The sequence below is a fragment of the Labrus bergylta genome, chromosome 6, assembly GCF_963930695.1.
Source record: "Labrus bergylta chromosome 6, fLabBer1.1, whole genome shotgun sequence".
Classification (NCBI taxonomy): domain Eukaryota; kingdom Metazoa; phylum Chordata; class Actinopteri; order Labriformes; family Labridae; genus Labrus; species Labrus bergylta.
This window is the reverse complement of record NC_089200.1, coordinates 7,796,005-7,824,003: the sequence shown is the minus strand read 5'-3', so window position 1 is coordinate 7,824,003 and position 27,999 is coordinate 7,796,005. Positions and strand designations below refer to the sequence as shown.

General features: G+C 41.1%; 1 protein-coding gene across 1 annotated transcript; it reads right to left on the bottom strand.

Moving 5' to 3' along the window:
* Nucleotides 1–368: 368 nt before the first annotated feature.
* On the bottom strand, nucleotides 369–27,752 carry alg6 (ALG6 alpha-1,3-glucosyltransferase). The gene is made up of 14 exons (XM_020633702.3): nucleotides 27,576–27,752; nucleotides 27,241–27,325; nucleotides 25,664–25,753; nucleotides 25,470–25,558; nucleotides 25,124–25,206; nucleotides 24,178–24,242; nucleotides 23,351–23,536; nucleotides 21,095–21,230; nucleotides 15,159–15,244; nucleotides 13,314–13,398; nucleotides 12,717–12,787; nucleotides 11,486–11,554; nucleotides 4,990–5,182; nucleotides 369–1,593 (listed from the first exon to the last, which is right to left on the bottom strand). The coding sequence occupies exons 1-14, from the start codon at nucleotides 27,655–27,657 to the stop codon at nucleotides 1,396–1,398; spliced, it is 1,518 nt and encodes a 505-aa protein (XP_020489358.2). The 5' UTR covers nucleotides 27,658–27,752; the 3' UTR covers nucleotides 369–1,395.
* Nucleotides 27,753–27,999: the final 247 nt, after the last annotated feature.

The window sequence follows — 27,999 nt, the reverse complement described above, 5'->3', positions numbered from 1 at the left end:
ATTAACTCGCTCGGAGATTGGAGAAAGAAATAGCTTGCACCTTTTTTCTGTGGTATTTCAACTTTTATGGCGTTATGTTCAGATGTGTCACCTTCCATCATCTCTTTTTAAGGCCTGTCCCGTCACTGGTTTTGTTTTAAATGAACAGGTCTTTTGAGCAGGACCCTTGTAGTATCTAGGACTGGTAATGAATATTTAATGATGTTGAGTAAAAGCTTTGAAAGATATAATTTCTGTCCAATTATTGGCTCTGTCCATGGCAGACTGTTAGGGCTGATTTAGTGAGGATACTTGGTAAATGTAGACAGTTTATGTGAAGCTGCTCAAAGTCTAATCATTTTACAATGTCGCATTAAAACCACGTTCACTTTAGGTCATTGGGATTTTTTATTTATTTTCACAAGTTTGTACAAAATTACTTCAACAATGGATAAAAAAAGATACCTTAGAAAACCTTACAAAAAGTTCACATGGATAGATGATGATAAACCGTTGCTGCTGGACCTGGGTCCAGTCCCATCAGGGAGGCGTTTAATTAAAAAACCCTGAAAGAGGTACAGAGGAAGGACAAAATAACAGGAACACCTTACAGTTTCTTTGACTCCAGCACCACCTTCAAACTATGACTTTCAAAGTTAACAAAACGTTTCATCTACTCATGTCCCCGTGCTCTTAACATTAACTGAACATTACAGCAGGTGATCTTTTTATTGTTGGCACCACCTGGCGCCTGAGCTTACAGGCACAGAGAGGACTGTGTCTAAAGTCAAATGAGAAGGCAGCACTCTGCTGATTTGTCCCTGTGAAATATGCCAGAATCGGTGTAGTTTGAAGTGTGAGTGGAGAATCATTGGGACCAGCAAAACTATAATTGCAGTAAAGAGGAATGTTTGACATGAAGGAAGTCATGTGGTTATGAGACGGTGGTACATTTAGAGCTCTTAATTGAATTTTAGTAACAGATGAGTGATTTCAAAAATCAATTTGGTCCAAACTAGAGAATTACTACCATTCTTTCCTTTCATTTGATGCCACATCCTCTGAGTTGCTCTAAATTTTTCCATTTACAGCTATTTAAGCAACAAAAGGAGAGAAAACTGTAATTGTATCAAATCTCAGATTTTTTTTTGGTCTAATTCAACGTCCCAATTGACCTGATGTAATGCAGGGAGAGATAAAGCAGAGAACGTCCATATTTAAGAACCTGGTACCATCAAGTTAGTGTGTTTTTTTTGCTTGAAAATATTCTTTAACAAGTAATTTAGTTGCTTAACATTTTTCCTGACATGTGGACTCATCATTGCAGCCTGTGGTGATCCAGATGGAAGTGACAACCTTCAGACATTCCCCGTGGTGAAAAAGTTTCCAGCCAGTATCGCTAACTTTGGCTCCATTTTAATTGGTCTTCTTCTGGGTCTTTCTGCTGGGCGGCTCACTGAACTGGACGATGTTGAAATATAAAAATGTCCCAAAGAAGTGTGAGAATGAGGTAACAGAGACCAGCACAGGAAACAGGTCGGGTAGATGTGGCGGAGGAACCATCGCTACAGTCACGAAGCTCAGGCCGACCATGACTGCTACGCTGATGTAGAACTGCAACATAGACAGACAAAACAGAGGGTAAGGTAGTTATTTCAAACGAGACACAATGTAGTATGATAGTATGTTGAATTTATACAGGACTGCTGCAAGTAAGCTGAACCAAAGTAGCTTATTGGTGGGTTCTACTTAAGAACTATGCAGAAGAACAGACCAAGCATCTTGTAGTTTTTGGGTCTTTACCCAAAGTCCACTGGTTAACTTTCTCTTAAGATTTTAAACACATTTCACTATTTTATTGTAATTCTCTCTGCACATGCCTCAGTCAGTCATCTCCAATCTGTTTAAAGTTAGTCCAAGGTGCGGCTGCTAGATGATTACCAACGAAACAGCCGTCGCTCCCACATCGTCCCTGTTCTTTCAGCCCTTCGTTGGGCTGTTGTTTGTAACTTGCCATTCTTAGCGGGGAAAAGGTTTTTTTTTTTTCCTAAAGGCATCAAGATCCATTGGGAAAAATCTGTTTCTGAAAAGTGATATCAAATTTGTGACTTAGGCTTTCTTAATCACAACCCTGCTCACTGATGGCATCATGATGTTTACTTTTTTTTTTTTCAGAGCTTGGGCGTGGAGAGGGAAAACAACAGAAAACAACAGAAAAAACATTGTGTTACAAATTATTTTTTTTTATAGTTTAAAAGATGGTGGCAATCACCTTGAGGGACAAACATTTGCACTTTGTATGTTTTATGTATTCTCTGTGTTGTATTAAGTGACTCTCGCTTGCAACGCTGCAACCAAATTTACCTACGGGTAACAAATAAAGTAACCTGAACCTGAAGATATTTAGCAACATTTTATTTGTTTAGCTTAAGATTCAGCATTTTGCAAGTATTGCCTATTTTGTAGACTTGATTTGATGATATTTTCAAATTGTGGAAACTCCCCCTTCATGTAGCTCTGATTATTACAGAACTGATCATCCAAAGCGGAACGTTCTACTTAGAAAATAATAACAAGCCTTGGCACCTCAGGCTGAGAACAAACTGTTGTCAATTCATTTGCAGTGTAACTATGAGATCAAACAAATTAATGATTTGAAGAAGCTCTCAAACCAAAGTTGTTAACCGCTGGTTGTCTCACATCATATTGATCGTTACAGAGATGCTATAAAGGAGAGATGGAGGCTCGTAGTATAACACTGAATGGCCTGTTTGAATCCAGGTCTCCATAGCGACTTTTTTGCTTTGTAACAGAGTCGCAAACACAAGTGGCAGTGAGATCTTTCACGTCTAGTTGGGCTTTATGACCCAGAGAAAAGTCAGCGAGTAAGATGGAGGAAACACCTCGTACCCACACACGCCTCGCCACCCCCAAACCCATGAAACCTTATCGCCATCATCAGGGCCTGCTATTTATGCTGCTTGTGTAAATAAATATATGTAGGCAAACCTGTGTTAATGACACATGCTATAAAAAGACACCTTCTCTTAATCTCTGACACCCTAGCAGTGCTCCTGTCGCTAAGGGGCCGGCGGTGCAGCCACTTCAGACGCTGTGGAAACTTAAATAAGTGATAAATAATTCTTTGCCTGGCAGCGGCTTTCATCCCCGGACAGCTTACACAGCTTACAGCGGCACATGATCTTTATTTATACAGTTGGGTATATCTTCTCACACGGTTGCAATTTAGGTCTAGTGCCACTTTCAAAGTCCAGGCCACCCTGGGGTCCTGAAATCAGCACCCTTCTTATTACAAATACATCAGCTACACATCCGCCCTTCCCCCATATACAAAAGCAGGCATGCACTTCTAACGCTATCAAGAAGCAGTATCACTTCTTTGATTACTGTTCATCGACTAAATGCATTATTAGAAGCACAAAGAGAGCATGCTTTAAAGTTCCTGTGAAATCATTTAGTTTTTTAACACATATTTGGTAATAATAATAATAATAATACATTTAATTTATAACGCACTTTACAAAAAAATCTCAAAGTGCTAGATATATCTTTGGTAAAATATATGTGCCAGTATCTCAATCAACGACAGAAATACTACTATTTTCATATACTGTATATCAGTGGTTCCCAAAGTGGGGGTCGCAAGACATTGAGAGGGGGTCGTGAGATTCCTTTCAAAATCATATGCAAATGAAAAATCCCTGAAAATTACTCTACTGATGAGGCATCTAAAAGTGTGTAGCATTTGAAATCCAAGACAAAACAAAAGTGTATTGTGTTGTATTGTTTGTAGAATCAGAAGGTTTGAGGTTCAGTTTTTTTTTTTTGGTCTTTTTTGTGAACAACTTTTTATTGAGTTGGCAGGGTGTATAAATACACAAATGCATTCTCAAAATAGTTCAACAGAAAGTAAAAAAAAATAGAGTGTCTTTTATCATACTGTACCTGGGTAAAATCCCGGACAATCTCATGTCACACGATAAATATTACTATAAGTCCTTCTGGTTGTTACTAAGAAAGCCATCACACGGAAGTGGCTGCAGGTAAACCCACCATTAAAGGATGATTGGTTAGCAATATTCAATGAAATACACTGCATGGAGAGACCAACCTTCTCTCCAAGTTTAAAATGTTACAAAGGTCTGGAAGAAATGGACTATATACTATACGGAATGTAACCCATCTTAACTAAAAAACAAACACAATGAAGCCTGGTTTTAATCAGAGATGTCTGAAACCATTATTCCCTTTCAGATACGGATTCCGTTTTCCTGAGCTTGGGTAATAACAGCCCAAAGTACCAATCAGCTTCTAGTGTGTGAAAAATATGCATATTATTGGTTAAGAATAATAGGACTATTCTGCTAACCAGCATATCAGCCATAACTGTGTCCAAACGATTCTCCACGCCATCATTACGTCTTCGTACATTCATACATTGGAGTCCAAGTCTGTGAGCCTGGGTTGTTGCGGAAGCACAGTGTGTATAGAAACACACACTCAGCTGGCCTTGTAGATCCTTTTGTTTGCAGGCATGACGTAATCATCTGATTTTCTTTGCTCTTTCGACACCAGCCCAGCTGGTGACACACACAATAACCCCTTGATCGAACAGTTAAACTTTCTGTTGAGGCTACTGTTTCCACGCCGAGGCAAGGAATTGGTTTGTGGTGCATTCGTTTACGTACATATCCTAGGCCTTTTGTGCAGTTATCGAGGCGTTCCATAATCTAGCTGTACAAAAACAAGTCAAGTTGTGTCATAGTCTTTGACCTCCAAATGGCAAGATCAATGCTTCATATTGTTATGATACAACGTCACAGCCCCATTTACAAATTCAGAATGGTCTGGAACCTTGCAGTTCATATAATCAATTTCTCAAAAGTCCCTAGGATCCAACCTAGAAGCTGAGACAGGCTGGATGGAAAATGTTTGAACCATCTGCCAGAGGAAATTAAACACAGGCTTGAAGTTCCTGCCCTCACTAACCTTCCATCTTACAATACCAGCCAGGTCCAGTCTGGGTAGGAAGAACAGCAGCTTGTGGTAGGCTCCCAGTCTCAGTTCTTCCTCTGAACAGTGCTCCAGTGCAGACAGTAGATAGATGCTGAAGAAGAGGAAGGCCAGTGATGTCACCACATAGGGCAGCAGCAGGCCGTCCTTTAGTAACAGAGGCAGCATGCTGTACAGAAGGATAAGGACAAGAACAGGGGTTAATTTACAGCTCGTATAGAAGAAGTGGATAAAACCTCTTGGATGTTTGTGAATTCAGTTTAGAAGCCTTGAGTTTGAGATTAGCATTTAAGTCATTTGCATTTTGTTCTTTTGGGAGCAGTTGTGAGTATAACTGGTTGACAGGTCAGATATGCATCATTACGCCTCTTTCATAGTTGTCACAACACTCTGGTAATACCTTGTTTATCAAAGGTGGCCAATCCCTGGATTAAGGCTAATATAGATACAAAAATATTAGAGAATGAAGCTCGCTAGGACCCTGTTCCTCTCTTCGCAGCTCCACATCTCCACCTCACGCCTCTGTCGATCTTGATCAAGGTTCACGCAGTTCCACCATACCTGTGAGAATCTCACAAAGGCTTCACCGTGACCCAACAACACAATCCCTCACCGATGTTACTCAAGGCGGTGTGAACTTTAGTAATCTCCGCACACTGCCCTGGGTACAGTCAGTGGAAAACAGATCTGCCACCCCGGTAAAACTGGCCCTGTTCAATGCAAGATCACTGTCAAATAAGACTTTCATCCTCAATGACTTCTTCACCTCCCAAGCATTAGACTTCCTGCTGGTAACAGAAACTTGGATGAACTCTGATGAGGTTAGTCCACTCATTGAACTTTCTCCTCCCGACTGTGCCTTCTTTAACATGCCAAGACCCTCCGGATGGGGCGGGCATCTTGCAGTCGTTTTTAGAAACACCTTTAACTGCACCTGCCTACCGCTGGGTCGTTTCTCCAGTTTTGAAGCACAGGTTCTCCACAAGTATGGACGGCACACCCTTTGTTAATTATCTTGATATATATTGCCCTCCTAAACCTGATAACAACTTTATTCCTCAATTGGCAGACCTCTTATCTCAGATAATGTCGAAATATGACAGCGTGCTGATTCTTGGTGATTTTAATATCCATGTGTGCTGTCCTTCCAAACCACTGGTTGGTGAATTTCTTAATCTAATTGAATCTTTTAATTTCACACAGCATGTAACTGGTCCCACCCATAAACTTGGGCACACACTTGATTTAGTTTTGACAACTGGTTGTCCTGTTTTTAATATGGAAATAATTGACCCTCACCTCTCAGATCACAGTGTAACTATGTTTAATGTTTCTCGACCTGTTTCTCAGTCAACCGTTCTCCTTCCTTTTCGCTGCTCTCGCCACATTATCTCCTCTACCGCTAGTATTTTTTCAGCTGCCCTCATAGCTGCCCCAAACATTCACATCATTGAGGCCTCACCTCCTGAGCTCAGCACAGAGGAACTCACTACCTTATATAATTCCACCTGCTCCTTCATTCTAGAGGCCATTGCTCCATTTAAATAAAAAACCTAAACCAAAATCTCAACTTTGGCTCACTGACACAACTAGAGCTTTAAGGAGCGATTGCTGTAAAGCCGAGCGGAAATGGAAGCAGGATAAGCTCCAGATTTCGTATGATATTTTAAAGGACCAGCTGTTAAGGTACCAGCAAGCAGTTAAGCCAGCAAGAGCAAAACATTTCTCTGACTTTATTTCAAAGAACTACCATAACCCTAAGGTCCTCTTTAGTACCATAAATTCTCTCATCTGTCCGTCTCCCAGAATCACCCAAGGTGTGCCGTTAAGTAAATGTGACGACTTCTTGAAGTTCTTCACTGGTAAAGTTATAAGCATTCGAAACAGCATTCAAGTACCAACGATGGATGTTTCTGTCTTTCTTATTCGCTCTGCCCAGTTTAACTGGTTTGAGCCCATCTCCCTAGCCTCACTTAAAGAAACTGTTTTTAACATGAAATCTACAACCTGCCCGCATGACATAGTTCCAACTCGTCTTGTTAAGGAGGCCTTGGACTCCATTGGGCCAAGTATCCTCTCAATTGTAAACAGCTCCTTGGCATTCGGCAAAGTCCCATCCTGTCTTAAACATGCTGTGGTGCAGCCTCTGTTAAAGAAACCAAACCTGGACCCATTACTGCTTTGTAATTACCGACCCATCTCAAAACTACCTTTGCTCTCCAAAATACTAGAAAAGGTTGTTCTGCACAAACTTTTGCCCTACCTTCACCAAAATAATATACTTGATAAATTTCAGTCAGGTTTCAGGGTAGCTCACAGTACTGAGTACGCCTAAAAGTCCATAATGATCTCCTCCACACAGTCGATTCTGGAAACTGTGCTGTCCTGGTTTTATTGGACTTGAGTGCCGCTTTTGATACCGTCGATCACGCCAATATAATTGATCGCCTTCAGCATACGTTTGGTGTTGGAGGCTCTGCCCTGAATTGGTTCATCTCCTATTTAAAAAATAGAACATTCTCAGTGAACATAGGCAATTCCTCTTCCTCCACAGCCAATCTGTCCTGCAGGGTCCCTCAAGGCTCCATCCTAGGCCCTATTCTTTTCTCTATTTACATGTTCCCGCTTGGAAAAATCATGGAAAAGCACAACATTTCTTATCACTGTTACGCAGATGATACCAAACTATACCTACCCATAAACCCAAAAAATCAATCAGACTTCAATTCTCTTACACAGTGCCTGGAAGACATCAAATGCTGGATGGCCCATAATCGCTTACATGCTATGTTTAGCGTGACATGCGGTGTAAAAGCGCTTTGAGTGGTGAGAAGGCTAGAAAGTAAGTCCATCTACCATCCATTTAACATAAGAAACTAATGAGGAAAATATTTCCTGGGGTAATAATTCAAGTGGGAAGGAGTCTTGGTTTTCTGTCTTGAATCATAACACTTAACTTCTCTTTGCAACCAGAAGAATTTCCCCCTGTAGGTTTTAGGAGCTTTTTGCAACGACAGCGTTTCATTTGCAGTCCATGCTTTACAGTTTAAATTTCAGGCAATTTGGCTGATGTGTTTATTAGTGAAATAAAAAAGTATTAATAACCCCAAACAAGTCTACATACAATGTCTCTAAAAATGAGTGAGAGAGAACTGCAAACAGATGAAGCCCTTTACGTGCAAAGTCTAGCTATGGTGCACTTGTTCGATGGAAAATATACAAAGCATGATGACGAGGATGATATTTTTAAATGTATATCCAACATTACATCATTAAGTTCAGTATCATGTTTGTTGAGAAAAGGGCAACAGTAAACCACATAGCTTCTTATGCAACAGGCCTGCACACGCAGACCATCCCAGAGGGAAAGTTTACTCTGACATTCATGCCAAGCTTATCTTAGTTTAGCTGAGGGGGCATGGACAAGAACAACAGTTGACTCATAGTAAGTCGCACATCACCCTGGCTTGTAAAAACCTGTGCACTGACAACAAAACCCTCATTCTCGTTTTTATTCTGACAGAAAAGCTCCATTCAGCAGATAAATGGTGAACAATTTGAAATACATACTTCGTCTGTTAAAAAATACTGACTGCATTCTGTCCTCTTGAAATTGCAATGGTTGAGCATCCATTAGGCCAATTATGCAAACAAAAGATGTATTTTTTTTTCAAATGGCAGCCTAGAGGATGTAGATAATGTTAGAGTTCATGATAGACTGTACTGAGAGTCAGCTACAGAATGACCTCCTGTCCCTACACAACGCACACTTAGACAGCAGGCACGCGGACTATGCCATGTAATCCCCAGATATCCTTATACTAAACCACACGCACAACAATTAGTGCTGCCGGAAGAATTTAACAACAGCTGGTGAAAGTTAGACAGAGCATTTGCAAGCACTACTTGTCTTTTCCATTCATGGTCCTCAGCTCAACCCGTGTCATAGACTCATTTAGCTTCAGGGATGGTTATTAAGCGTTTCTTGTTTTTATGGTTCGCTAAATTGGAAAAAAAGGTTTTACAAGGCAAAAAATTATGGATTCAAACTATTGATATTGGAGTCATGCCAATTTGCAACCAGGACAGGCACCATGTGTGTTTCTTTCTTAAAGCAACACTTCAGCCACAAGACATTGGTAGAATTAATGGTACATGATACAATGGACTGTAACAGCAGCAACAATCTACAAAGTAAGCTAAGTGTCTCTAAAATGTCTGTCTGTGTAGCTTTCATTGTCTAATACAATACCTGTATGAAATTATCTATGGCTAATCCCTGGCTACACCAAAAGACCCCCAAAAAATTGTCCATCACCCCCACAGATCAAGGGATTGAGTCCCAACACTGGAATATACCAGTCAAAGTAAGGCAAAACTTCCAAAATCCCTTTTTCTAATTACATGGAACAGGCCTTCTGTCTCATATGGGCTCCAAATTAACAATTTGTAGAATTTTATCCCACACTAAATTTGTTAAAAGCCTGATAAGTTACTTCTTGACTAGTTTCACTCTACCTACTGTGCGTACAGTGAACAGTTCTTTACTATGGTGGTAACTGTCTAAATCATCCAGTCAACACCATGTGAGTATGGTGGGCATTAAGAGCTGGCATAGAGGGAGGTGGCTCAGGGATATCAGAGGACATTGTCCAGCCCTTCTGAGGTGTCACAGGACTAATTGGTCAAAATACCGGTGATGGAAGGTTCCCATTTGACAACCCTGGAGATGTCCTGGCTCTTGCTGCATATATCAGACTACATGGTTGAGTTGTTGGGGCCAATAGGGGCCATGTGGTAGGGTAAGTAGTATCGGCGTTGTTACTATCTGGCTAGCTTGAATCTACAAAATCTGGGTCTGTTGATTGTGGCAATGCTGTTTTGGTTGCGGTGGCAACTTAAGGGCCAGGTTATGTAATTTATCCGTAGAGCAAAGGGGCATAATTGGGACTCGGGGTTTCTTCACTGAGCGCTTTTTCCTTTTATTAGTCCACACGTATCTTGTGTTTATTTAGAAGAAAAGCCAGTCTATATTTGTTTGATAAAAAATCATATCTGTATAAGACAGAAAAAAAAAAAAGCAGCTCAGCTTTTTTGTTGCAGTCTCAGAAACTTGGGTCAAGCCGGCACACACTGTAGCATATCTGCCTGATTTAGACCCAATTCTTGAGTGGTACGACTCATTTTGAAGTCGGGCGACATTCAGCCCAATCACACATCATCAGTCATGCAGTGTACACTGAGGTGTGTCTACTGCTTACCATCCAGGCAGCTGCTCCCGATCAGTCGGATGAATTTCTGACATGTTTGGTCATACGATCGCACAGTGTGAGCGTAACCACAAGCCGATTGCCCGACTCCAGGACCCCCCCCCCCCCCCCCATCCCCCTCCCCCCCCCCACCATGATTATCGCTGCACAAACTGACAGGCAGCGTCTGAAATCACCGTGGCAACAGCAGGCATGTCTTTTTAATCTGTCTTCCCTCTCGCATCATAAAAGTAACTGTGGCAGAAATATCTGCGGAACCTCCAGGTGACAGGGAATATACGATTTAGCTGCTATAGCTTGTGTTTATTAATGGTGATGCAGATAGTGTGCACACATGATTTGAGTGAGTGAGAAAGAGAGAGAGAGAGAGAGAGCATGGTGTGTGTGTAGCCCAGTTGAGCCGTGCATATGAGACATCTGAAATCCCCCGTCTGTGGGAGTTTTCTTTTGAAAATTATGAATGCACCGTCCCGATTTAACTTGTACAGTGTGAGCTCTCAGGTCATGTCCGACAATCGGGTCATACAGTGTGAGCACATAAATCATGAGCTTTGGTCGTGTGTCGTAAACGATTCAGTCGTACAGTGTGAGTCGACATTCCACCAGGACTGTTCTACAACCGTACAGTGTACGCCAGGCTTAAGTATGCAAGAAAACCCTTCATTTCCAATGAACTGATTGAGTACTTTTGCTTTATTTATACATTTAAAAATATGTTGTGCCACCCATTACGTATTGTTAACACTCTTGCTTTTTTTATATAGATCAAAAATGGAGCTTAAAGCTGATAGGTGGATGTCTTTTACATCTGGAATGAGCCTAGCTAGCTCTCACAGTTTCCAGTTGTAATGTTAAGCCAACAAGCTGTTAGCTTCACAGATTGCGTCATAAGAGTCGTATTATCCTCTCATTAGCTCTGGGTTAAAAAAACAAACATGTTTCTCTGCAAAGAATTCAAACTTTTCTTCAAAAAGAAAAGAAATAGGGCGAGAAATGACCTCACATACAGTTTCAATGCTAAGCTAACCAGCTGCAAACAATCGTTTAATATTGATACAGATGTGCAAGTTGTACTTTTTTGCTTAGTTTCCTCTGGTCAATAATATAATCCGCATATTTATCCAAAATCATTTCCAACTCTGTTTTCTAAAGAAATAGAGGCCATCTATGACCTTTGTTTAGTTACTGATCCAAGGTCTTACCTGAAAGTCGAGGCCAGCAGGAGCCAAATCACCATCAAGGGGAGGTCGTTCAGCAGGAGGAGGGCAGGCCTAGAACATATCACACTTACTGTTCAACACAAACTACAATTAGTACAATTAAACATCATTTCACTGTCTAACAGGGAGTGAGGACATGTTGGGTGGGGTAATTATGTCATGCGTTCATTGTAATTGAAAAGGACAACCACATGAATCCATTATTAACAGTCCCTCACAAGACAGTCAAGTGTTTGTTGTACCAAATATATTTTTTTTAATAAATGCTAGTAAAAGTCCAACTTTTACTGGGAATTGAGTTTACAATTTTGAAGATTTGGACCTTTGATCATTTGCCAAGAAGTCCACGTGTAGAAATCACGATGTTATAGTGCATAAACACGTGTGTGTGTGTGTGTGTGTGTGTGTGTCTGTGTCTGTGTGCAGTGAAAGCCTGTTGTTCATTGAACCTGGTTTCCTGCGTCATCGCTAGCCGGTGCTAGTCGTACACTGTGCTCCGAGGTGGGCACTTTCCGCCGCTCCCTGAGCCCATAATTACAGCCAGTGCTCTTTGGCGATCCTGTTACAGCCCAATAATTGATCCTGCGCAAACAACGCCCCGAGCTGCCGCCTGCCATTCTTTCCTAATCCCTGGACATGCATTACTGATTGATTCAGGGGGACAGGTGGGAGATAGAACTCAATAGTTAATAAAGCAACAATCTACCCTAATCTAGATTAATAGATGAGCCCAGATCTAGGAACCAAATCCCTCGCTGTCAAATCTATGCTCGACTTCTCTCTCAGCCATCACAGCTTTAAACATATGGACGTTAATGGTAATGACTGTGACATGCATGCATTTGTAGGAATACTTTTTTTTTCCACCCTGTTAAATATGACCAGCAAGACACACACTGGGTTTAAATCTTGTCAGTAGAAAGCTCTTTTTTTCTGCTTGTGCAGCTGAGAATATGATGTCAGGGGTGCAAGCAAATTCTCAGTAAGCAAAATGGTACTTGGATAGATTTCTCCTTTTTAACTTGGTGAGAAGAGTAGGAGAATAGTGTTACAGTTACAGAGTGCACACGTTCTTCTAAACTCACTCTGCTGTACATAAATCCAGATTGAAGTCAATCTTTACCATTGAATATTTGTTTTTTTATGTATTGTGCTGCTGTTACATTTGATCAATCATCCAGTGGGACATTACTGGAATTAAATCTGTACTTACAAGGCAACCAAGAGGATGGACTTCTCGTGGACTTGATAGGAGAAGAGGAAAAAGGCCAGAGATGAATTGACCTGAAAAGTGACATTGAGATTAGAACTCTGCTGCTCGCATCCAGAACGCCCTCTGTCAATCACATCACCCCCTGTCCTACAGCAGCGTCATTGGCTGCCGGTTAAATATCGCATCAACTTCAAAGATTCTGCTCCTCACCTTTAAAGGCCATCCATAACCTCGCTCCGCTTTACCTTTGCACCTTTTTTTACTGTTACCAATTTGTATTTTTTTTATATCTCTGCTTTGTCAGGTGACCTTGAGTGTTTTGAAAGGCGTCTTTAGATAAAATGTATTATGATAAACAAGTAAACATATGTTTCTGAATGACTACAGTGAGGGAAATAAATGATCTATAAAGAGGCAACGAAAACACAATATTACATATATTCTATATTTAATTGATTTGGTATTTCAGACAAAACACTGGAATGCAAAACGTTTTTAACTTTGTCAAGTTTTTAAAAGACTGATATTTGATACCAAAACAGATTGGTGAATAAACAGGCTTCATCTCTGTAAGGGGAGGAAGATCTGCTCACTTACCAAGGCCAGTTTAAACTGCCAGAAGGTTGGCTTTGTCAGAAGTCTGACACAGGACGGTAGGACTGCAAGGAGTGTGCAGGCAGCACTGAAAAAAAAAAAATACTTACGAGTCAGATTATCACACATCTGCGCTGTAAAAACACATACAGTACATGCACAAAGAAAATCCACCGTGGGAGAGTAGAGTCACTGCAGCGAGGAGAACTCATTTTGAGTGTTAAATCAATTTGGTAGGCCATGTGAATGATTGCATTTGCACATAATTCCAGGAATGACACTGTTTCATGTGAACACTGAGGAGCAGTCTGCAAAGTTTGACAGGACAAAAAAAATAAATAAATACAGAAACAACAAAGCAGGATTCAACTGTTGGCACTGATTTGATGATCTGATTTGAGTGTGAAATGCTGAGGATCAATAACATAAAACCATCTGCCTGTGGATGTCCCCATGCTATGTAGGAACTTAAACAAAAACAACCCCCCTTCTTAGGGTGAGCAGGCATTATTTTAACCCTTCAATTGTCACCTGCTCAGGGGGTGGAGGCCCCCGGAAGAGAGAAACTATTTGTCAGTGTGAATGTGCTGAGAGGTCAGGCAGCGATTTAGTTCAGGGTGTGAGGGCAGAAATATGTCTGTAGTTCCACCCAAAGACATCGATCAAGACAATAACCAGTAAATAAATATGTCTTGATAAAATGTGTGTGTGGGGAGGGGGGTTGGGGGTGGGGGAGGGGGGGGGTGTTGTAACGCATGTGTTGGGCAGGGTTTCATGGTCAGGATAACTTCTCACAGCTGATTCATTAAACACAAACAGTACACCCACACCGGCACGTTTAGCAATCCACCCACTGCGCCAAAAAACACAAGTGCCTTTTTCATTTGTCCAAATGCACGACGGTCAAAGAAGTCCCAGTTGATCCCCGGACTTAACAGACTAGCAGAAACGTGTCCATGCTGCAAACACTGGACTCCTAAATTTAGCATGCCGGGTTATTTAAGCAGTGTCCACCATGACACAGCTGGTGAATCGACTGGTTGGGAGCTTCTGGTCATTGGAACTGATCAATGAACTTCCAGGGATGCTCCAAAGAGAAGTGGGCAGATAGTTAGTCCTTGGCCCACTGCTCAGTTTTTACTGTGTCCTCGTTTGACTCTTTGTTTCTTTAAGCTACTTTATTGGATGGGATGAAATCAGAATCTAAAATTATAAAGAAGAGTAGGAGAAGAGTAGTAATGTATTAGGGGTAATCCTATATATTTTGTAACACTGGGTGGATATTAGGATTGTAAATACACAGGGGTTGTTGTTTATTTATTTTAGATGGAAAACAAACCGAGGATATGTTTGTTTATTAGTCGTCAATAATTGTGAGCATTTTTGGAATAATATACTAAAAGAAGAAATGTGACAAAGAAGTAGGGATATAAAAGTTTTACTTCTTCCTACTCCTTTTCGGAAACTGTCTCTTTTTTTCGTTGTCTGATTTTAATTTTCGGTTCAAAATAAAGTATCAAATTTATTATCAATAAACCATTTGGTTGATTTAGTTAAGAAAATGAATTGCAAAATCTTCTAATATTGGACCTTCAGTGTCTTTGCAGGGATTTTTCAAGTAAAACCTCAAATCACCAAATCAAACATTTATACTGAACCTTTAAGACAAATTAAATTTGATACAACGTACTTCCCAGAGGAGCAGAAAAGTGATTGACTAAATCAAAGAAGAAGAAAGAAAAACACAGAATGATAAAACAGAAAAAGAGTGAGAGGGATGAAAGATAAGGAGTAAATAGTGAAAGCTTGTTTTAGAGAGAGAGAGAGAGAGAGAGAGAGAGAGATTACCTGAGGCAGATCTGAGTGTCACTGGACAAAATGGATCTGATCTTTATCAGGATGTTCAAGCTGCACCATGTGTTGGCCACCTTATCCTGTTTACACACACACACACACACACACACACACACACACACACACACACACACACACACACACACACACACACACACACACACACACACACACACACACACACACACACACACACACACACACACACACACACACACACACACACACACACACACACACACACACACACACACACACACACACACACACACACACACACACACACACACACACACACACACACACACACACACACACACACACACACACACACACACACACACACACACACACACACACACACACACACACACAGCACTTGAATAATGAGATATTTAGGCCACATGAAAGTAGAAGCACAGTTTAGAAACCAACAAATAAAAAGAAAGACGCTCTTATGTCTGGTTCAAAGTGACAGTATATTGCTATAGGTCATTACTTCCTCACTGAAAGTGAAATACAAATTCCCTGCAGCATTCCACCGGGACATTTTGTACGTCGGTAACCCTCCGACATAAATTCACTTTCTGCTGTCAGAAAAAGCATGAGACGCATTCGTAAACTTGGGGACACAAGGTCAAACGTGAAACCAGAGGAGTTTCTGCATCACCAGCAGTTAAGAGACCAACCACAGAGCTCTGCTGGAAATGTCAACATGTTTTAGAATTCTCCATAGAATCAGATTTGATGTCAACAAACACATTTATTTACAAACTATTTAGCTCAAATAAAGTACTGACATATAAACAGTGTTTGTCATTTTGAAGCTTTTTTCGCAATTTACTGATTCACTCCTTTTACCTGGAGAATAAAAAAATAAAAAATACAGAAATTCACAATTTCCCAAAGCCTAAGAAATACATTTAGATCACTTGATTTGTCTCTCTAAGGGTGGGTACAGTAGCAGAGAAATGATTAATGATGGAATAATTTCAGCCCTTCAGAAACGTCTTTGCTTCCTCTCATCTCGTTTGTCTGCGTCATATGAATACTGGTCTTGTGAATATCCTGTAAAAAAACAACAACAACAGGTCCATGATGTGGAAGAAATGTTAGGACCTTAATACTGGCTTTAAAGTGCTTGTGGTTTATCAGAGCTGAGGAGGGCGTTGCTGTGAGATTCAGATGATTTAAGTGCTTAAGCAGTTGTGCAGGGATCAGATGATACAGAGGCTCGACCGTGCACTGTGATATCACAAGCTGCAGACAGAGAGGGCCTAAATCAGCGTTATTATGACGCTGTGAATGGATTCAGTGTGTGGCCCTGTCTAGAAAGACTATTTCTGTCCTCTCTCTCTCTCTCTCTCTCTCTCTCTCTGGTCTCTGGTCTACAGCTGCTCTCTGCACAGCTGTGTGGATCTTAATGGCAGTCAAGTCAGCAGCACTCGACCGGCCACTGTTGTGGCGTCTCAGCCCGTTTCTGCCTCTCTTTCCTCTCTGCTTCGAATAACTGCTGCGGGAATGTTCCTGAAGGCAACACATGAATTGAAGGGAGGTATGGGGCGGGGGTGGCTTCTTCACCTAAAGGCTAGCATGGAATTTCACAGGGAGAAGCATTTGGTGCCATTTTTGTGAGCAGGCAGCAACGTGAGACGCCAGAATGCAGCTCGGTGGGTAAACTTACAACTGCTCCCGCCCAGAGGCTGCCACGACCACCAGCCACCCGCCATCCTCCTCCTCCTCTCTCCCCCCCCCCCCCACCCACCCCTGGACCCCCTTCTCACCCCTGTCCCCTTGTCCAAAGCTTCTGCTTACGTGCACAATTTCACAATTAGTTCAGGACGAGTTGCCCCCCCCCCCACCCGGCAGCCTCTCGTGCTGTCGTCACAGGGGAGTATAGTGTCTCTCACACCCTGTGTATTATGTTTGCATCATTCAGGATGAACAACTACTGCCGCAGCGCGTGCTGCCATCTGCTCCCCCTGGTAGAATTTTCAATTACTTCTCACATCCGTGACACCTTGTGCCGGGTGCCACCTCGGGTGGGGGGGTGGGGGGTGGGGGGGGGGGGCACAGGGTTTCAGACATGGGAGCTGCAAAGCTTTCCCTTGGAGCTGTCAGTCACAGAAACACACACAGTTACTCTACCTCTGACAGCTTTCAACACCAAGAGCTGAAGACTCTGAAGTACTCTCTCACTTTAAACGAGCGCTTTATTTTGAAATGAAGATCATATTGCTGTCTCTATTGCTCTCACGTGTAATGTCTGACTGACCGCAGCTTCATATGTGTAGTATTACGGCCCGACCGATTCATATCAGCCGATAACATCGGCCAGCCCATGATGCACCGATATCAATAGATTTATAAAATAGCATTTCATTTGAGTGTCGTTGTATTACACGAGCAGTTCTTTTTCTGTCTGTCACCAGCAGAGGGCGCTAGATGGATTACAACAAGCATTATCACCCTCCAGACTGTCCAGCAGTGACGCACATACATGACCTGTTATTTTCTATTTGAGAGAACAGCTATTCTACGTTATACCGTACATCTTTCCACAAGTGTTTGATAACTGCATTATGAGTATATCGATCTATGTCTACAGATCGAACATAGATCTAAGAAATATATCAGTATCTGATTTTTTTCTCTCCCCAATATCGATATCGACCCCAAATATCCCACATCGGTTGGCGCCTAGGTGTCTGTGTGTGCGATTTTCAGTCTACCTTTTTTCATTTTACTTTCTTCTATTAAGTTGATACCTTTTAAACTTTAGAGCAATATGAGAGAAAATAACAACATCATTTTGTCTTAGCACTGCTTCAGCTTTGTAACTGTTCACCCTTTATCTTCAGCCCTGCTGCATTAGTCAGAGTATTTGTTTTATTTCATTTTTGCAGCTACCCGGTGAATCAAGAATCCCTGATTATGTTTAACCGCAACCTGAACCCTTGAGTCCAGTAGGTGCGTGTGTGAGACAGATATTCCTCACTGTTAACCATAAATATTGGAGTATTGGTTTGTAATTGATCGTGTATGAACTGTAAACAAGGGGGCAACTTCCAGCAATAAACTCAGCGAGTGGCTCTTTTGTGGTTTTTGCCTTTTTTTACATGATATTTTTTCATATTTCATAATGTGTTCTTGGTTTTCCCCCTCCCCTGAATGCCGTATGTTCCTTAGTTGTATCTAAAATACTAAGAGACAAGCTTCCTTCATTTTTATCCACATTTTATCCAGACAAAAAGGTCCTGTTTGGAGGAGTCCCACACTTTCTAAAGTCATTGATTTTAATTTAACATACTTTGGGTACCGATCCTTTTATTGCTTCATTCATTTGCACAAAATAATTCTGAAAATTCTTATTTTTTCCTACTTCCTTACTTACCTACTTCTTTTCTAGCATAAACTTCAGAAATGCCAGTCTTCGGTGGCAAATAATGACCTCCATAGAAAGCCTACATGAGACACTCAGACAGAAAGCTTGTCAGACCCCGACACAAAGACATGGGAAGAAGAAGAAGCAGCTGAAATCTCAATAAAGGGTTCAGACGAGAGGATTAAAGGAAGAGATCATTAGGATGCAAATCAAAGGGAATATTTGTCATCTTTTATCACAGTATGTTTTATTTAGCAGCTTTATTGATCTCTTCCTCGGGTAGCTTTGCTGTATTTTGACTTCTTCAAAAGGTTAATGTCTTTCCAACAAGCTTCCCCAACATTGCTAACATACTCATGTGCTTTCCGTAGCAGGCAGCAGTTGTTGTTGTATGTGCTCTGATACGCCTGTAAGTGTAGCGTCGGCCCGACTCATCAGTCCATACGGGCAGAACACGGCTGTGCTATGAAGTGCTGAAAACAGCCAGGTCATAAATTAGTTGGATTTATCTCTATCCTGTTACTGTACACACCAAACACCGACTGGAACTGATCTCCTGACCTTTCAATATTTTATTCTGATCCTGCAGGGGATCTGTGTGCAGTGCAAGAGGAGCACCACATGGCTTGTTTATGAATGACTAAAAAAAGCAAAAGAAAAAAAAAAAAAAAAGCATCCGCCACAGCCACGAGCTCCAAATCATATTCTTTAAATCCATAAATGGCTTCTGAGAAACCTCTAACTTCCTAAAAAAAATAGTGAACATTCATTTCTGCAGGCAAGAAAACAAAAATACCGAACCAATAAACAAAATAAAGTCATCCCTAAAAAAAAGCTAAAAATATCACCAGCAGCCTCTCTCGCTTTAACAGGATTAAAACTGAGGAGTTCCCTCGCTGTGTTGTTCCTCTCAACAACATCATGTGCCAACAGAAGTTATATTTATTTAAAAAAGAAAAAAGGTGAATTAAGGATATCTCTTAGTGAACGTTTAATGCCCAACAGTACACCACATGCAGATAAGAATAAGAGCAAATTAAAGATAAACTACTCAATGTAAAGATTCGATACAGTGGTGTGAAAGTTCAGTTGTTCTGATACCAATAACGGAGAACAACTTCTGGTGCGAACCTGAGGAAGCTACAGGCCAAACATGTAAAGTTATAGTAAAGTTATTTTCAGTGTGCCACAGACTTTTGATTTATTTTTTCGTGGTATGTTCCTGCAACGGTGCACGCCTGAGAACGTTTTTCGGCTGTGCGCGGGGGACCCTGTCGGCCATTTATATAACGGATAACTACTTGTTTATGAAGAAGAGTAGCCTACACTGAAATAACATACATCATATCTGGACAACTTACTAAACGGTCTTTGAGCTGCAAAGAAATGACAAACCAATTTCAGGTCAATAATAATAAACCAATAAAAACCTCTTTTCTTCCACTCACTTCTCCATTATCCTTTTTTTTAATTTTATCTCTTTCCTTTTTCAATCATATGAACAACTGTTAAACTAAACCATCTTGTCTTTTGTCTGTATCATTTGACGATCAAACATGTTTCGGCTGTTTATTTATTTATTTTAAATTAAAGGATATAACCAGTGAAATGTAACAATTTCATGTTTAGTCAAGTCAGTGTGTCTCAAATGTTCTTTAGCAGTAACAGAAGTCAAGAGGGGATGAACGAACTGAGCAGCAGCTATCGTTACTTTAGCTTGTTGCTAGGTGCTTAGCTTCTTTAAAGGTTAGGAACCATCAATGTGTGGGAAGCATATCCCAAACCCGATGAATAAGTTAAACTTACTGTAAACTTAAGGAAAGAGAGGAAACACAACTATTCTTAAAGACGTAGCAGAAAGGAAAAGATAAAGAAAAGTCAGAAAAAAACAAACATGCAAAACTCGGCGTCTTTTCTTTCAATCTAATAATTTTTCAATAACCCCCAACTCTCACTCTATATGTACTCTATACTCTATATTTAGATTGCAGGCATCCTGAGGACATCTACGCCTGAAGAGCAGCCACAGACTCACATCCAGCAGATCTGAAACGATCCCGTCCTTAGGCTAAACAGAGACACAGCAGTATCTCTGTTCCTTTATATGAGAAACATACATTTTTATCATGTAAAGGCATCAAAATAATCCCGGAGGCTTATTGAATCAAAATGCCAAACATTTTCAATTTCACTGCGTATGGTGTTTGTAATTTCAGAACATTTGATTACTATAATTAAAGTCACATCCATACATCCATTTCTGTGAAGTTGCAGAGGAGAAGAAACATCTGCAGCACCTCGAGGGTTTCAGTGAAATATGTTGTTTCTGCAGGCCACAGCGGACGAACAGCGTGTTTGTCAGGAGATATTATCGTCTTGTCGTTTTCTCTTAATGATATATTGGGAGCTGCTATTCTTAGACGCCTGCGTGACAAAGACTACAAATGTTTTCTTGATCAGACTGCAGCTCCGAGGCAACATGAAGCTTATCGGTTGCGGGTGCAGTTTCCCCGGCTGAATCGTCTCTCAAGACACTCTACTGTACCTCATAGAGACCGCGAGCCACGGGAAAGATCCTCCTGACCACCTGCGAGGCCTGACCGGGGTCGGACAGGAAGGGCAGCCAGCAGAGGGCAAAGGTCACCAACACTGACGAAGCGATTCTCGCCAGCGTGAAGAACCTACATGAGCGGGGGTCACACACACAAGAGGAAAAGAGAGCAGGAAGTAAACATTTAGTGTCCTGCATTAAGTATTCACCCTCACTGGACTTCCACATTTTACAGTTTGACATCTTTGAATTCAAACAGACTTTTTTTTTTTTTTTTTTTACCGTTTTATAAAAATAAGCTTCAGTTTGTCTTCTTTCACTCCTCAAACAATTAGTGCATACTGTCTTGCGTGTCCTAAATTTGGTGTTTGACCCTCGTGTGGAGGAATGCAGTGAAAGCCCATGCATCAGCTGAAAGTCTTCGGTGTAGGTCAGCCTATCTTGTCAGCTGTAACTGTGAAGCTGCTGGTTAAGTTGCACGCACAGCATAGCTGGGGAGTTTGGGCATGACGAGAGTGTCATCTGGACATATCCCCCCCCACCCCCCTCCCCCCTCCAACCCCCCATTTATAATCCAGCTCCCCATTTGCTACTAAATGCCCTTGGTACATTGTTACTAGATAAACAGACACTGGACCCACCAGTAACAGCATCCAATCTGATTACCTCAGTCATTCTGCGGCTCTCCTGAGGACACGGCTCGCTTAGACACTGACGTTACATGTATCTCCTCTGAGCGCACAGCTGACATTTTCACCACGGAGTGACAAAATAAATGACACGGCCAAAACAAGACACGGCCAATTTCATCGGGACTTCACAGAAGTTCACGGATATAAAAAAAAAAAAAAATGAATCCTCTCCGTTTTGCCTGCACATGTTCTATTGAGAGATCATTTAATTTCCAGAAAGTACACTGGGAGGTCGTCAAAGTCTTCTTTCAAGATTTAAGATTGAAAGTTTACTTTTCTTTGATCCCGCAAGAGGAAATTCAGTTTTTACACTGTGAGTCATGCAACACACACACATGAACAAACAGGATCCTGTGGACGTGCACTAATGGAGAGATGTCAGAGTGACGGAGCCGCCCCCGGCAGGCCGTCCTGAGCTGGTGGTGGGAGGGGGGGGGGGGTTCGGTGCCTTGCTCAAGGGCACCTCGGCATTGCTCAGGAAGCGATCTGGCACCTCTCCAGCTACCAGACCATCTTCCAGATTTTGTCCACACCGGGACTTTGAACCGACCCAACTTCCCAACCCAAGTCCCTACAGACTGAGCTACTGCCGCCCCAAAGGGGTAGTAAATATGAAAATTCACTAAATCGCATTTGAACTGTCTTCTTTCGTTCCCGACATCCGTCACATTCTTCAGTTCCTTGGTCACACCGTATTGTTAGCGTGCAACAGCTTTTAACTCTCTGCTACACTATTGTGGAATGGTAGGAACCTAAACAAAGTGCTGCTTGCAAATTTGTGGCAAGACTTTACAGCTTAGGCGGCAGGATGGCCTGGCGGTTTCATCACACGCCCGATGTGTCGCCGCAGCGGCTTGGGGTTCAAATGCAACCTCGGCCCTTTGTTGCATGTCATACCCCTTCTTGTCCTCCCAACATTTCCTGTCTCTCTTCCTATAAATGCAAAAACCCTAACCCAAAAAAATAACTTTAAAATATTTGTTTTACAGCTGCACATCGGTATTGGCTGACACCGGCCCTGTTGAAGGGCATCGGCCTATCGTCAAATGTCATGGGTGCATGATGTCAGTGTCCGATGTGTATCTGTTGTGTCACATCGATTTAATGCTGGCAAGCTAGTATAACTCAGAGGTTTCTCATTGGACAGGAGAAGTCACCTGTTGGACACACTCTGGTGGGTCTTAACAGCATCTCTGGGACTGATCAGCGACATGCAGTGTGTAAGAGGAGGGAGCTCTAACAACAATTAAAAAACATCAAACGGCAGCGCTCATTTGAAAAAGAGACACGAAAAAATACAATGAAGTAATGAAGAAACATAGGAATCATCTATCTGATGAATTGTTATGAAATCATCTGCATTACTGTGTCAGCGATGATTTTCAAATCCTAATTAAACATCCAGCTTCTGCCACTCTGAAATGTATTGCAGAACACAGGATCAAAAATAAAATGGACAACTTCATTACTTCATTCAATTTCCCAAAATCTAAAGAAACAATTCTTTGGTTTTAAAAAAAGGATTACGTTCCACTGGATGAAGATTAAACCAACTCACCCTCGGCCCGTCAGGCCCAGTTTGACACTCTTTCCGAGCAGGTAGCAGAAGAAGGGCAGAGCGTGGTACAGCTCCATCTGTTTGTAGTTGAGAGCCAGACAGAAGGCCATGGAGCCAAATGCATCCCAGCCCAGACCCAGAGCCAGAACGCCCCACAGGGCAAACCCCAGACTCACTGCGTTGTACCTGATATGGTTAAGATCAATGTTGTGCTCTTTGATACGGTCATGCCTTTTTCACTTAACGGTGATAAACAACTCAATGTTCTGATACGTGACAAAAACAGCAGCTGATCCAAGCTCAGTTTATGAGCCCTAAAATATTTCACAGTTAGGATGAATAGAGTCTTATGACACAGATTTATCGGTATCAGAATATGAAACCGGGACAACAACACTGCATAAGTGAAGAGAGCTTACTTTGCCCCCACATCAATGCCCAAAGTTTCTGTCCATTCAGTCTGTAAAAACTGAGCTTTTTTTTTTTTTTCAGGAAGTCTAAAAAGGCACATGATGCTGCTGCTGGCTACAAAGTGTTTCCACATCCGATTTTTGGTTTACCAATGCCCTCAAAGTATAATTTGTTCAGTGGTTAGCAACTACACACGTGTTTGAACGTTTCAAGGATTATGAAACTTACAAAATGAATTCAATATTTCACTCAGTTCATCTTCAAGTGCTTCAAATGTTTCCTTCATGGTACCATCCACCTGATGTGAGTCGGCATGGAGCTTTCAATACAAGGCAAGTTATCGAAGCACAACATTTAGCATGAAAATGATATAATAGAGAACAAAGAGCAGGGATGCACTTGTGCTTAAAGGATACTGGAAATGGCCGTAGTCAATGAGGATAAGCCCCGGGTAAAGAAGGAAGAGGAGCACAGTGGAAACCTGTAGAAAAGGAGTATTTAGAAAACCACTTAGGTTCAAAAACCTCATATTCTCACATTTTCTGCTTTTGGTTTGCATGCATTATTAATCATTAGCATAACATGTGCATGCATAAGTCTCGTTTCCTGTATGTTAATGATGAGTTTCTTTGATTTTGTTATATTTCAACATCATTAAGGTGGAGGCTTTAAATAAGTGCTGTGAGTTTTTTTGCCTCTTCCTGCAGTGACAGACGAGTAAAAATAACAGATTGTCTCATGGAGGTAAATATCTTTGTTGTTTGTGTTTTAAAGAGGACAAACTTTTCAAACAGTCCCCCTGTGGTCTAAATGAAACATCTGTGCTGTGGTCATAATATTCTTTTACCAGAATCCCATTGTGACATCATAAGGAGAGCACATTTGAAATGGAGCATTTTCATTTCACATTTTGTGGGTCAGTCAACACAGGTTAACCAAATGTATGTTCAGAAACACTGTAATAGTGGAATTTTCATAATACCACATGTCCCCTTTAAATAGAAAACTTTTTTTTTTTCCAACTCTAAAAATGCGTCTGGTATCCAACCAAAGTGCATTGGTTGTATGTCAGGTGTTATCAAAATAAGGGGACGTGATTTTTAATAACTTAAATAAACTTTGCAGACTTTAAAAGGGAGATGTTAATGAATAAAAGGCTTTCTTTTATTCTTTATAACGGTCCACAGTTATTACTTTTATACCTCATGAGGTGCCCTCTTAACAAAGATCAATAGCTGATCTTGTCATAACCTTTATAAACTGTATGTTTAAATGTATACTCCCTGAAATGCAGTTATTACAAAGCACAGTGGGGCTCGCTTCACAAGGTAGAACTTTTCAATGTCTCAGTAAGCGTGTTACCTTTCTTTTAGAGGATCCGTCAGTCAGGTAAAAACAGTAAACAACCACAGCCGGGAAGAAAATCAACAAATCAGCCACCAGAACTGAAACACACAAGAAATACCAGCAGATGTAATGTCGTTAGCAACATGTTCACACTACTCAGTGTAGCGTTATTTTCACAGCACTGCACGATTACAGTAGATCTTATAACGCCAACAACAACAACAACAAAAAAAAACACACAATCTCAGCAGGTACACTGATCTCTATTCTGTCATTGCACAGTCATTAGAGTAAATGAATAAATAAAGAAATCTTATCCTAAGGTTGAGGTTGACCCTTTCTCTTCCAGGTGTTACTGTACCTGTAGCCCTCATGAACAACTTGTGTGCTGGACTTTCATAACCTCTGGATGTGTGCAGCTCCACCCATTCAGGGTTAATCATCTTGGCTCTGCGGGGGGGAATATAGATAATAATATTAAATATGAATAAAAAGAGAAGTTTGTAAATAGCAGTATTCTGTCTCTGTGTGTACATATATAGATAGTATACTCACACGTAAGCACAGATCAGGCTGTGGTAGGCCGTCAGAGGAGGATAGTCCAGACCCCAGTACAACAGGTCATTGTCAGTGGTGTTGAAGTACCTGGAGGAGACAAAGTGGCACATGCACTCTGAAGATTTAGAAGTGTCAGATTAACACTCGTGAAAACAGCAGTGCAGCTTCTGTTCCACGTACATTTATTCACAATTAAATGATTGATGTTGCACTGAGCTGACTTGTACATCATCACTGTTCTTACATGCATGAGAACTAAGTGTGTACTTTCATCTGAAATCTTTTCACATTTTGATGACTTTCTTTTCTTTACTAGCATGCTTCAGGGCTGTAACGCCCTATAATGTAATGCCATCCAAGTTGATTTTTTTTGCATCAAAGCCTCGTTTCATCCATATAATTGTATACAGTGATCAATGCTTCATATGGAGAACTTTTACTGCTGTTCTGGATTTGCGCCTGAAATACTGCACCCAGTAATTATTTGCGCGTGAATCGTTGATTTAAGGTTTTTCAGTGTAAAGAAACAAAACAGAACAGACAATATGAATCCCTCTTTAAAAAACGCACATACACAATATTCATTACAAAAATTAAGTTTAGAGAACAAAAAAAAAAAAGAAAAAGTCAATGGATTTGTAAATTGTTTTTATATCTCTATGTACACACACACACACACACACACAGCCGCACACCTCAGCAAACCCAGTCAGGAAGAATAATCTTTTTAACCTCGGTTCAGGGTCAGCATCTGTCACAGCCTCGTAAACTTAGTTTGATTTTTAGACTTACCAATAAATATCACTGATCATTTTTGTCATGTATTTCTGTGAAGAACAGAAGGCTGTGGACAGTATTTACTTTCTGATTGTTAGAACACTTGATTACTGATATAATCAGCGGCCGCAGCTAGAGATGGGACAGATCTGATCTGATACAACGATCCACGTCACCCCCTCCTGAAAAGATGGTTGGGCGGTTTAAATCACTCCCTGCTCGTTCAGTCTCGCTTTGAAGACGTTCAGACTGAACTGTAGGAAGTGCTCGCAAATCGTCTCCATGGCGACGATCAGACCGGATGGAGCAGCTTCTTCTATGTGATCAAAAGTACAATTTCTTACACTTCAGTTTAAAAGATGTAATTTGGAAAAACCTGACTGTTGTTGTTGCTTCCTGTCTGCATGTGAAGCCAGCACAAAGTTCAGATTACATTTCTTAAGGATACATTTTTTTACTTTTATGCATTTTCATTTATTATTGTTCATTTTTTTGCTGTTTTAATGAGAAATGCAATGTTGCATTGTGTAGTCTTTAAACATAATACATTAATAACAATATTAAAATATGATAAAAAGTAAACATTGCCTATCAGTCCACATGTATCGGAAACAGATCAGAACTGTAAAATAGTGGATCAGTGCATCTCTAGCTGCAGAAGTGATACAACTTGAGGCACCTTCACTGACTCCATGCATGCACACAGAAGTGTTTTCTTGTGTTTGATCGTCACAGAGCTTCTCACTGGTTTCTCACACTTGCTCCACTGAGTAAAACAAATGAAGCTTCAGACTGACCATTCCTGCGGAGGGAGGTTGTAGGTCACTTCTTGCCAATGCCTTTGAGCTTCGTAGTCGCCAAACATGGGAGGTTTCCCCGCCCCTGGAGGAAAAACACCTCAGCTGTTAGTCTGGTGAATGGGAAACCTCATGCATGAATGAATGAATGAATGACAGTGAGACATTACACACAACTTATCCAGCCAGGATGCTACAACAGGCAACCTCAACATTTATACATTTAATATAGCTTTAAATACATATTAAGCCATAATGGAGAGGTGCATTAGTGCAGAGAAAACATGACAGTGGTTCTATCTCTGCATGATGCCGCATGTAAACACACTTCCTACCTGAATATGAATTCAACGAAACGCCCCATCTCGTGACAACTCCGAGCAACACGCAGATCGACACGAGACTCCACGTGTGCATGATTCAGAGGACTAAAATAAGCTCAGGTGGGAGAAATGAAGGCTAAAAATGTGGATCACTTATTGAAGCCTGTTTTGTATTTCCTGTATACGTCATCACCCGTCAAGACTTTCGTTGCGCGTTTTCATTGGGCCCTGCACGCGGACGTAGACGGTTCTGAAGCAAGAGGCGTTCAATGACACCTCGAGAAAGACGACTTTTTCCCTTCCGCGACATGATTACGGCGTATTTAGGTAAACATTGTTAAATTACATTATTTTAACAGTCGATATTGAAGAGAGAGACAGCGTTTTATCTGAAGATTTTAAAATATGGTTACATAGACTGTGAGTTACGTCGTTG